This window comes from Phoxinus phoxinus, assembly GCF_949152265.1.
Source record: "Phoxinus phoxinus genome assembly, chromosome: 13".
Classification (NCBI taxonomy): Eukaryota; Metazoa; Chordata; class Actinopteri; order Cypriniformes; family Leuciscidae; genus Phoxinus; species Phoxinus phoxinus.
The window spans coordinates 33,205,479-33,218,841 of NC_136888.1; the positions used below are offsets into that span (position 1 = coordinate 33,205,479).

General features: G+C 38.5%; 1 protein-coding gene across 2 annotated transcripts in view; it reads right to left on the reverse strand.

Annotated features, from left to right (window-relative positions):
• The window catches only part of tpo (thyroid peroxidase), a 48,567-nt gene that overhangs the window by 13,480 nt on the left and 21,724 nt on the right, over positions 1-13,363 (reverse strand). For both annotated transcript variants that reach the window (XM_079632346.1, XM_079632345.1), the window contains exons 10-11: positions 6,793-7,051; positions 2,359-2,529 (exon numbers count right to left, since the gene is read on the reverse strand). In XM_079632346.1, the coding sequence (XP_079488472.1) occupies positions 2,359-2,529; positions 6,793-7,051 (430 nt within the window). The remainder of the gene's footprint in view (positions 1-2,358; positions 2,530-6,792; positions 7,052-13,363) is intronic.

A 13,363-nucleotide genomic window follows, 5' to 3' on the forward strand; every position in this document is an offset into this window, starting at 1 on the left:
GTGAGATATTTCAAGCCTTTATTTGTTATAATTTTGATAATTATGAAAACCTTTTCACAATATTCTCATTTTGAATTTGGGGTTTTCATAATCTGTAAGCCATAATCATCAAAATTATAACAAATAAAGGCTTGAAATATCTCACTTTGCATGTAATGAGTCTATATAATATATTAGTTTCACCTTTTAAGTTGAATTACTGAAATAAATGAAAATTCTCATTTTTCTTTCTCTGTTTGGTAATTCTTGACCGAAAAATGTTACGTTTTTTTTTTTTTTTTTTTTTTTTTACTTTATCAGAATAGTAAGAAACTTGGTAAAGGTTTTGGCACTTGCTATGTGAAAGGCGTCAGTACACTCCGCTTCTCAAGTTCACATCCTCCCATGTTAATCTACTAACTGTCCTGACTGCTTTGTCAGACAAAAATGGCGGATTCGGCAGATGGCAGATTATAATTGGTCAGATCGCCTGTCAATCAAACTCCTTGGACAGCCTAAGCCCCTCCTATTCCAGTGGACCAGCATGGGACCTTATTTCGGAAAAAATATTGTATGGTAGTCAATGGCGAGAGACAACAAATATTTTGATCTCGTTTGAATTGTGCCCTGAATTACACATATGATGTTTGTCAATTTAAAAGATACATTTTAAAGTCAAGAAAGTCACAGTTTGATGTAAAACTGTTGAGGTGTAAGACTGTGAACATACGTCATTACAAAGACTACAAACCCAGAAGGCGCACATGTGACGTCATACCTTTTCTCTCAATGTATGAAGCTAACTTTACTGAAGCTAACTTTACTGAAGCTAACTTTACTGAAGCTAACTTTACTAAAGCTAACGTTACTGAAGCTAACTTTACTGAAGCTAACTTTACTGAAGCTAACTTTAATGAAGCTAACTTTACTGAAGCTAACTTTACTGAAGCTAACTTTACTGAAGCTAACTTTACTGAAGCTAACTTTACTGAAGCTAACTTTACTGAAGCTAACTCTACTGAAGCTAACTTTACTGAAGCTAACTTTACTAAAGCTAACGTTACTGAAGCTAACTTTACTGAAGCTAACTTTACTGAAGCTAACTCTACTGAAGCTAAAGTTACTGAAGCTAACTTTACTGAAGCTAACTTTACTGAAGCTAACTTTACTGAAGCTAACTCTACTGAAGCTAACTCTACTGAAGCTAACTCTACTGAAGCTAACTTTACTGAAGCTAACTTTACTGAAGCTAACTTTACTGAAGCTAACTTTACTGAAGCTAAAGTTACTGAAGCTAACTTTACTGAAGCTTACTTTACTGAAGCTAACTTTACTGAAGCTAACTTTACTGAAGCTAACTTTACTGAAGCTAACTTTACTGAAGCTAACTTTACTGAAGCTAACTTTACTGAAGCTAACTCTACTGAAGCTAACTCTACTGAAGCTAACTCTACTGAAGCTAACTTTACTGAAGCTAACTTTACTGAAGCTAACTTTACTGAAGCTAACTTTACTGAAGCTAAAGTTACTGAAGCTAACTTTACTGAAGCTTACTTTACTGAAGCTAACTTTACTGAAGCAAACTCTACTGAAGCTAACTTTACTGAAGATAACTTTTACTAAAGCTAACTTTACTGAAGCTAACTTTACTGAAGCTAACTTTTACTAAAGCTAACTTTACTGAAGCTGACTTTACTGAAGCTAACTTTACTGAAGCTGACTTTACTGAAGCTAACTTTACTGAAGCTAACTTTACTGAAGCTGACTTTACTGAAGCTAACTTTACTGAAGCTAACTTTACTGAAGCTGACTTTACTGAAGCTAACTTTACTGAAGCTAACTTTACTGAAGCTAACTTTACTGAAGCTAACGTCTGTCATGTTTTCTATAGTCTTCCGTTATAATCGTAACGTTACGCCGTGATGCCGGAGTGTGTTGTACCAGACTGCACACACACACGAGCAACGGTGACGTATAGTGCGAGATGAGAGATGTAGTTCATTGAGCGATTTCCACATAAAACTAAACGTTACTCTTCTGTTTTATGACAAACTGCGACTTTCTTGACTTTCATAATTATCTTTTAAATTGACAAACATCATATGTGTAATTCAGGGCACAGTTCGGACGGAATAAAAAGATAAGTTGTCTCTCGCCATTGACTACCATACATATTTTTTTCCGAAATAAGGTCCCATGAGCCGGAAGTGGAGGGGCGGGGCTTAAGCTCTCTATTATGGAATGACTTCAATTCATTCAAAGCATGAGATGTCACCATCCAGCTCAGTTCAGGTCTTGTCTAATAGTGTGAGTGCAGTCAGGTCAACAATATTTCTGAATATGAAGTGTCCGTGATAATAACCGCTCTGACGCAGTCACCTGGTAAGCCGTGGTCTCGTCCTCGCTGCAGGTTCAGCGCCGCCAGATCCACAGACTCCGGGATGTTGAGGACCACGAGTCTCTCCGTCAGTTCTTCTGTCATGAGATGGTCCTGGTTCTGCAGGACAGCTGGACGTCCCAGAAGACCTCGCAGGACCGGATCCAGACCACCTACAAGTTTCAACTTTGTATTTATTTATAGAGCACATTTAAGAACAGCAACCAGGGCTGACCAAAGTGCTGAACAATACACAACATAAAGAACAAGGACAAACCACACAATCATGACAGAAACTCATAGTGAATTAAAAGCTAAAGAAAAAAATTTGGTTTTAAGAGAGGATTTAAAAACAGTTAGAGATTGAGCCGCTCTGATGTAAACCGGAAGCAATCGCAAAGGCTCTCTATTGTTTAACCGTGATCTGGGGACAGACAAAAGTCTCTGATCACCAGACCTCAGGTTTCGTGTGGGATTGTGTGGACAGAGTAGCTCAGACAAATAGCTCGGTGCCAGACAGAGGTGGACAGTAACAAAGTACATTTGCTTGAGTACTGTGCTTAAGTACACTCTTTGAGTATCTGTACTTTACTTGAGTATTATTTTTTCTGCAAACTTTTTACTTTAACTTCACTACATTTGAAAGACAAATATCGAACTTTTTACTCCACTACATTTCTGTCAAGGTCCTTGAGTAGAGAGTAGTGACGTCAGTCAGGGATGATTTGGGTTGCAGGGGTTGCACTTTGGTTGTAAATGAAAGCTGGTTGACGTCGGTTGATGTTGGTTTCTGACGTCAACCCGATTTTCAACCACAATACAACGTCTGTCCAATTTTGGAGATTAACGTCAATCTGACGTTGGATTCTGACATCAACCTGATTTTAATTTTCATCGTTGGGTTTTGTCTTCTAAATGCGACATTTGTCATTGTTTTGGAGCACACTAGCTTATAGATAACAGTACGACTAACATATTCATACTAAAAGTCAAAAAACTGGGAACAGCCATTTGTGTGTCCGAAACCATTGTGGACGTTATTGATTGACTTATTCAATCCCACGACTGGAACTGTGTTCTAGAAATAAATGTGATATTGATATGAGGATAGGTATGCCGACCAAGATTCAGAGGCACCTGGTACTGTAATTATTACATGCAACAATAATAAAACAATGCATTGACATTTACTTTTATACTTAAGTACTTTTAAAAACGAGTACTTCTGTACTTTTACATAAGTAAAAATTGGTCTTTACCCCTTTTACTTGTAACAGAGTAATATTTGACCAGTAGTATCTGTACTTTTACTCAAGTAAGGAAGTTGTGTACTTTGTCCACCTCTGGTGCCAGATTATTTACGGATTTAAAAACAAAAAGAAGAATTTTAAACTCAATTCTAAAATGCACAGGTAGCCAATGCAGTGATTTTAAGATGGGTGAAACATGATCAAATTTACGTTTTCTTTTGAGGAACTTTGCAGCAGCGTTCTGAACTAGTTGGAGACGAGCAATATACAGTAGTGTTTGGGTTTGCCAAAGTAAAGAGAGTTGCAATAATCCAACCGTGATGTAATGAGCGCATGGACAGCAATCTCTTAAGGTTTTCTCAGAAAGGGAGGATTTGATCTTAGAGAGAAGACGACGTAGCTGGAAAAAACAAGAACTAATCACCACATTTATTTGTTTAATGACGCGGCGGTGTGTTTGGACAGAATACGAGACAAAAGAATTACAGGAATACTGGATTCTAAACCTCAAAGAAACGCCACAATCACGACATCGAAGCAGAACTGAGGGAGAAACTCCCAGAAACTCCTCATATGAGCCGCTCGTGTCTTTCCTTGCCTTTAATGATTGGACACACACACACACACACACACACACACACACACACACACACACACACACACACACACACACACACACACACACACACACACACACACACACACACACACACACACGTCTCCTTCCATTATTAATAATGGCCAGTGCAGTGGCTGGGATATACGTACTGTAAACCTACCAATGTCTGTTGCTATGATTTTTGGAGTGACTTATGGCGAGAGGAAAAAATTAAGTTTTAGTCGCATAACATCGGTTAATGGAAACGCCATCATTTCGCAATCGTTTTTTGTCGACATTTAGAGGAGAAAAAAAATCGCAAAAGTTTGGCGCAAAACTGTAATGGAAATGCGGCTACTGACCATCACACATAAACACAGTGGATCACGGTGCTGGGGAGCTGCTAACTTTCTTTTCCCTTAATAAAAATCAGAAATAAGAATACCAATTTCAACACCAAATATGTGACCCTGGATCACAAACCCAGTCTGGAGCCGCACGGGTATATCTGTGGCAATAGCAACTATACATTGTATGGGTCAAAATTATCCATTTTTCTTTTATGCCAAAAATCATGAGGATATTAAGATCATGTTCCATGAGGATATTTAGTAAATGTCCTACCGTAAATATATAAAACATGTATTTTTGTGAGTGAATGCAGCACAATCGTGAACATAAATGCACAACTTTAAAGGAGATTTTCTCAATGTTTCGATTTTTTTGCTCCTCAGATTCCAGATTTTCAATAGTTGTGTCTCGACCAAATATTGTCCTATCCTAACAAACCATACATCACTGGAAAGCTTATTTATTCAGCTTTCAGATGATATATACATCTCAATTTCAGAAAATTGCATCCATGTGATTTTTTATCCAGGGTCACATATAATTGATGTAAAATGTACAGCAGCTGAGCAACATTTCTGTTCTGGTTTGTGTTTAATGACTCTTATGTTGAAATGTATTTTATATTCCTATTGTTCCCGGTTGTGGTTATGTTTTCTCCTCATGTTTGGATTTACTTTTGTTGTTGTCAGGTTGTCTTCTATAGATCAGAATGTGTGTAAAATGTCCTCTTGATGTGCGACTGAGTTTAACTTAAAACTATAAATCATTCAGTTAGAAACTGAATGAGAGAAATTATTCAGTGCTTCATTAATGAGTCTGCCAGTTGCAGCAGTAATAATTTAATATTGACATATTCAATATTTCTGTCCCTTGCCTGGACATGTTTGCATGAATCAACTCTATAATGAAGTCAGCCTTTCCTGAAACTCTTTTACTTCTTGCTTATCAACTTGGGATGCGTTTCAATATTTTGCATGAGTTAAAAAAAAGTCTCCAGCAGAGTCTCCATCAGCACACACACACACACACACACACACGCACGCACGCACACACACACACACACACACACACACACACACACACACAGACACAGACGCACGCGCACGCACGCACACACACACACACACTCACACACACACACACACACACACACACACACACAGACTCATGCACACACACATTCACACACGCACACACACACACGCTCGCGCACACACACACACACACACTCAAACACAAACTCTCACACATGCTCTCTCACACACACACACACACACACACACACACGCACGCACGCACGCACACACACACACAAACTCACACACAAACTCTCACACACTCACACAATCTCTAACACACACGCACACACACTCAGACCATAGACTGTTAAAAATAGACTCAGACACACGCACACAAACTCTCTCACACACACACACACACACACACTCTCACACACACACACACACACACACACACACACACACACACACAATATCTAACACACACACACACTCTCTCTCTCACACACACACACACACGCTTCACACACGCTTCACACACGCTTCACACTCAACCACTCTCTCTCTTACACACACACACACACACACACACACTTCACACTCAACCACTCTCTCTCTCACACACACACACACACACACACACACACACACACGCTTCACACACACACTTCACACTCAACCACTCTGTCTCTCACACACACACACACACACACACGCTTCACACACACACTTCACACTCAACCACTCTCTCTCTCTCACACACACACACACACACACACTCACACACACACACACACACACACACACACACACACACAAGCTTTCATTTCTATCCTTGTGAGGACATTCCATAGGCGTAATGGTTTTTATACTGTACAAACTGTATATTCTATCCCCTTACACTGCCCCTATCCCTAAACCTACCCATCACAGGAGACATTCTGCATTTTTACATTTTCAAAAATATATAATTTAGTATGTTTATTAACCCATTCCCCTCATGGGGACCGCTGGCTGGTCCCCACAATGGAGGTGATCTCAGGTTTTACTATCCTTGTGGGGACATTATGGTTCCCACAATGTAATGTATACCAAGTACACACACACACACAGTCACACTCACACACACACACGCTCTTGATCAGAATACAGTGTACAGTGGTTCGGACTCTACAGTGATGATCTACAGTGTGTGGGTCAGAGTGAGAGGATCGGGACCTTGCTGCACGAGTCTCCAGGGGCTGAAGAAGGTCTGATGGAGGCTCAGGGACGGGAAGCGCTCGTGCTCCTGGAAGCTGCGGTTGAGTCTCGCGAGCAGCGGTGAGATGGTCACATGACCGAAGCGGAACGCAGCCGTGGCGAACACGTTTGACACTGAAGGATTCACAGAGTCGTCATAACCCTCGTACGGTCCGATATACTCATCAAAAGCTGCCCGTCCAATGATCTTTGGGACGTAATCTCTCATGGTTATGATCTGCAAGAAGAACAATATAAAGAGAGAGTCGGTATTTACTGCCGACATGAACCACAGAGACTCGATCCTAAGATTATGACACAAATATGGGCTAATATAGCCCATTTTATTCAGACTGAATTCTTAATCACATAAGAGAATTTATGATCAACATTTCTCTCAAAAATTATTTTCTTACTTAGTATTTTTGTCTTGTTGTCCATCACAAATATCTAAAAATTGTTTTATCAAGATGTGAAGTCCATAGGCGTCACTAGGCCCATTTTAGAAGGGCTTAATTAGCCCCCCGAAATGTCCACCCGATTGTATCATAATAATAATTTTATAATAAATCGAAAAGCAAAATGCGAATTGGCTATGGCTATGCTGGTTAAGAATTGCTTATCACAATAAAAAGATGCTGTCTAGGTAAAAGGCACACTCGGTTTTTAGAGCCGATCTAATGCATTTAGCAGATTTAGCAATTTATCATCTTTCCAGGACATCATCATCAAAGAGACATTTTCATAAGAAAAAAAAATTGAGATGCACTGATTACAATTTTCTAGTCCGATTCCGATTTTACAGCACAGACAACAATTTTTTATAAAACACCATATACTTTTAGCCTACCCAAACTGAACAATAAAAACACAATTTTAAATTTTCTATAAATATTGAGTCTTCATTTTCTTTTCCGACATAGCCGACAGTTCTTGTTAAACACACTAGTATGCAAATGATGTGCAGTTTGGGCACTTTTTGTGTCTATACGGTAATCTAATGCGACAGAGAGTCGAGTGGTTATGACGCAATCGTTAGCCTATTTTTACAAAAACTGCTTCTACGAGGTCATAACGTAAAATACAAGGTAATGGAGCCTTTTATACATTGTCGTGTTTCTTTAGAAATAAATAATGGACAAATGGAGTCTTTAAACGCCTCAGATGTAAAGTTATTCGCTGTCAAAGTGACGCCAAAATGAATGGGAGTCAATGGGATGCTAACAGCAGGAGATGGTCTGCTATGGCGGCCCCCGAGGAAGCTTTGATTTCCGGCGGATGGATTTCCCGCTTGGTGTGAATGCGCTCATTGAGTCGCCGGAAAAATACGCGCCGCTCACGCTTGCGGTGTGAAGCGGCCGTAATTCACGAGTTTCCTACATGTGCGTTCCGTGTGCGCGTGTGATGTTGATGTTGTGCGATGTTAATCATGCGCCGCCCGAGTGCATTTGACCGGCATAAAATCGGCATATGTCAGACTGACAATTTGACCGACTGATCACGTGAAAATCGGCCAATTCCAGTCCCCAGCCGATCAATCGGTAGCCTGGCTCCGCCCTCCTACGTGCTTCCGCTCAATTTTCATTTTCCTTCAGAACTACGTCTGGGTTTGCGGTGTATTCTTGGGTTTTCTCCAGTCAATTTTTTACCGGTCCAATCAGCGAACAGAGGGAGTGTCTGAGAACGATGACGTTGAGGTTGTGCGCTAGTTTGAGTCGTCATACGTCACGAGACTCACGACCAAACGTTAGCGATTGGTTATGGCAGATCCAGAGTGACTCTGGGCAGATCCAATAGTTTTAAACTTCAACAGAGGACCCGCCTAAGGAAGTTAACGCTTGTCAATGGAGAGAGGCCAGACTCTCTGTACAAATGAAATGTAGGAGAGTCTGGTAGGACCAGGCTAATCAATCGGTGCGTCTCTAAAAAAAAAAATTTATTCGCCTTTGGCTAAGCCACACCCTAGAATGTAGATTGGCCAATCACAGCGCAGCCAAGAACTAACTCCCAGAGGTCCGACACTTTTCCACAGCTCTCCATTGACTTTAACACCGGCGTCTCATATGTTTGGTCTCGGCAGGCTATTACCGTCGTGGTTTTATCACAGATACGTGTTTCCCAGAGAGGTTGGAGGGGGGTGTCCGTTTTTTCCCCTTCCCAAAACCGAAGTCAAATCCTGACAAGTGTCGTCTTTGGATTAAACTGTGTGGACGTCCTCAGTCAGCGAAACCCCTCAAGATCAACAACACACTTTTGTCTCTAAGATACATTTAGCTTTTAACCGTACTGTGAAGTTACAGTTAGACAGTTTTATGCTGGTTTATGATTTCGGTTCTCTAGCCTAATTGTTGATACGCTAGCACACGCTGCTAATAAACACAACTTTATACTCGCGTAGTCCGTTTGCTTTGTAATAACGATTATAGAAGTGAATACTACTCCGCTCTGCATGAACAGTGTTTCTCCTGATATTGTGAGTCTCCGTCTCCATTAGGATATGCGGTGGGTCATGTTTTGACGGTGACCGTTATGCTTTTGCCTCTATTTGGATGCCTTGTTGTTGCTTGCGTTTCTCCGGTATGTCTTGAATAAAGCCTTCGAACGCATACAGCCCCTTCTGCCTACTTCTATCGGACACTTTATTTGCTGCTTTATAAAAGTTTGATAAAATGTCAGCAGGAAGAGCCGTCACAGCATAAGCCATGTTGATACCAAACCAGAGCCCAGATGAAGTTGACGGACGTAGCAACAGTAACTAAGGGGGGCGGGGCTTAGCCAAAGGTGAATTCTGAACACACTTCTATGTGAACAAAACCCAGAGATCTGCTAAGTGATCCTCTGAATGTTCATTTGAGACACGCACGGTTCATTCGCTCACTAATGTGAATGGGACTGGTCTATGGGGGATATTGTGCATAAACTGGGCTGTGTGAGAGGGTCGTTCGGGACATCCTGTGCCTGGAGATAAGATGAGATTGCACGGCTCTTTCTCCCTGTGATACGCCTCAAAAATCCACCCAGTCTTATCGCAGTTATGAAAATAGTCCAGCATTTGAGCTCCCGCACGGACATGTTTCAGAAGCGTGTCTGACTGACGGCCGGCCCTCCACAGAGGAGACGTATAAATCAAAACCCACTGTCCATAAACCATAATACAGCAGGACTGGAAACGGTTTTTACTGGTTGTGTGGAGCCGGGCCCCGCGGGACTTTGTTAAAACACTGCGCTCGTTTGATGTGTGCCATTCCCGTGGACACTGCACCGCTTTACAGTCACTTTCTCCAACACTTTAATTTCTGGCGCCCGGGCAGCATTCAACCTTAGAGATGCTTGTGGGAGCGATCACATGTGTCTGTGATTCGGCGAGGAGGCTTTTATACATCCACGGCTCAAGGCCTTTAATCCCCGAACTTCTCCTCTGCCCAGTGTGGCGAATCTGTGTCTCTGTCGGTTCGGCGCAGGACTAGAGCGCCGCAGTCATCATTCATCATTTAACTGCATTCAAAGAGTCATCTATACTCGCTTAATAATAGATCACATGCATGGATAAAAGTATGTGCACCCCTTCTAGTCAACAGGTTTGAGTGAACACGTTAATCACAAATCTTAAAATGAACATTTTTCTGATCTCATGTTGTCGGTCCATGAGTTTTCATTTACAGGTGAACTGTCCCTAATGCAAAGGTGTGTGTGTGTGTGTGAGTGAGAGTGTGTGTGTGTGTGTGTGTGTGTGTGTGTGTGTGTGTGTGTGTGTGTGTGTGTGTGTGTGTGTGTGTGTGTGTGTGTGTGTGTTTTTGTTAGACATTTAAAAACAAACAACTGATTAATAATAGCAATAAAAATAATTAGTAATCATAATTATTTAATTGAATTAAAGAAGTAATTATTGTTTTATATAATTTTTAAACTAAAACCTAAACTAATTAATAATAATATTAATAAATAATAATAATACGTTTTTGTTTTTTGTTAGACATGTTTCAAAACAAAAACTCATTAATAATAGTTTTAATAATAATACATTTTTGTTAGACGTTCAAAATAAAAAAACTAATAAAATGACAATAACACTACAAAATTACTAAACATTTTAAATACTATAAATGCCATAAACAACTTCCGTTACTTGAAATAAAATAAACTGTAACTGAAATAAAATGTTTAAAAACTTACATTTTCTATTGTGTTTTATACAGATAGTTACCAAGATAACATTTCTCATTTTCATTTAGTTTTAACTTGATGTCCTAAAATAATAATTATATAATAATAATAATTAGTAATTGATTAAATGCATAAAAAAATGGACATACAAATGACATAATAAAAATGACAAAAGCACAACAAAAACATGAAAACTGCTAAACCCCTAAACCTCATCATGTTTCTGAAACTGTCGAGAAGACTTTAATTGGACACTTTCTGACAAGAGAAAATAGCACATGTGACTGTAAGATTAACCGCTGTCACATACGGTTATATGAACACTGTGAACTGAACGATGACTCCTGAGAGAGGTCACTTATATTAAGGATTTATTGGATATTTTCAGAACACAATCTGTTGAAGTTTATTTTATGCAAGTGGTTTATGCAAATGATTAATGCTTCAAACACAGTTAAACAGACGTCAACTACTGGAGCTACACTTTTTTGAATGTTGAAATTCTATATATTAGGGATGTTGATTTAAAGCGTTAATTTAATTAATTGCTTATGGAAAAAATAATGTGTTTAAAAGATAAGCATAGCCCCGCCCCATTTCCTACAGTTGATTAGTGTATTGATTTTTTACAACACAAGTTAATATTGTGTTATATTTAATTTTAGACACAATATTGTCTGTTTCTTTTATGTTCTACAAAAGAAAGAAAGTCATACATATTTGAAACGACATGTAAATGATATCAGAACTTTTTTTATTTTTGGTGAAGTATCCCTTTAATACCCATTTAAAACCCATTAATCTAATGGCATTATTTATGCAGTCGTAACTGCAGTGTAAATGCATGCATGCCGCTTCTGATCTGCAATACACGATCATGATATCTAAATATCAATTCAGATGCAGCTTCTGACAAAAAAAAAAAAAAAAGTCATTGTAGCCTAAAAGTTTGAATAAAGAATGATATGTTGAATCAAAAAATTGATTTCTAAAGCTACTTTTTGTAATGTCTATTTGATGCTTTTCTCATTTAACACAATAATGATTTTAAATAATCTTTTGGGGCAAATTTGATGTGCGATTAATGAATTAATTGGCACATCATGTAATTAATTACATTAAAAATCTCACACGCTTGACAAACCTAATATACTGTAGGCTATATGCATACATACAAAAAAAAAAATCTTACTCAGTAATTTTGTCTTGTTTTCCACAAATACCTTAATATTTTTAAATTGAGATACATTTACTTCCAGGTGACACTTGAAATATTTGAATATGGTGCAAAAGTTCATTTATTTCAGTAATTCAACTTAAAATGTGAAACTAGTATATTATATAGACTCATTACATGCAAAGTGAGATATTTCAAGCCTTTATTGGTTATAATTTTGATAATTATGGCTTACAGCTTATGAAAACCTTTTCACAATATTCTCATTTTGAATTTGGGGTTTTCATGAAATATCTCACTTTGCATGTAGTGAGTCTATATAATATACTAGTTTCACCTTTTAAGTTGAATTACTGAAATAAATGAACTTTTGCACCATATTCTAATTGTTCATGTTTCACCTGCATGTAGCAAAATGACTAAAGATATTAAGTCTTGTTTTCTGGAAAATGCATCAAAAAGTAGTACGTTTATATGTAAAAAAAAAACAAATATCTGCCAGTAAAATGTACCGTACGCAATTCAAAGAGAAAACAAGTTGATGTGTCCGACCCCAGTGGCAGATATTTGTTAAAGTTTTAAGCATCTTTTGATATATTTTTCAAACTTAATATCTTATGCCGTTTTGCTTCTCAGGTTAAATGTATCTTGATATTAGAACGTTTAGATATTTGTACTGGAAAACAAGACAAAATGTGTGTTTCTTCTCAACTCACAAATGATGCATAATAAACTGATAATGCAGGAATAAACAGTCGCTGCAACTACAGCTCCAGTCAAACGTGACCTGTCTTTAGCACATGTGAAAACATCCGTCCAGACTCAGACCTAACCGTGTGTCTCAGTTCTGACGGGTTGTTCTTCTGCTCTTAATGCTGATGTGTGACTTTAGGTCAGCGGAGACAATGAGACTCGAAATTACGGACATTCAAAATCAGTAATTGCCCATCAGAGGTCACGTTTGTCCGGCAGAAGTAATTTATGGAATATATTTAGCATAAATTTACACATAAAGTCAAAGTTTCATTGTGCCAGAGAAATAATTTTTGTCCAAATCCTGCAGTAGGAACTTGTGCTTGTGCATTTTAACCAAATATATATATATATATAATTATATAATAATCTATGCATGTACAATGGTATGGTTATAGATATCATGACACATTTTAAGAGAATCGTTAAGATTTGTTATGTTTTTGAAAGAAGTCT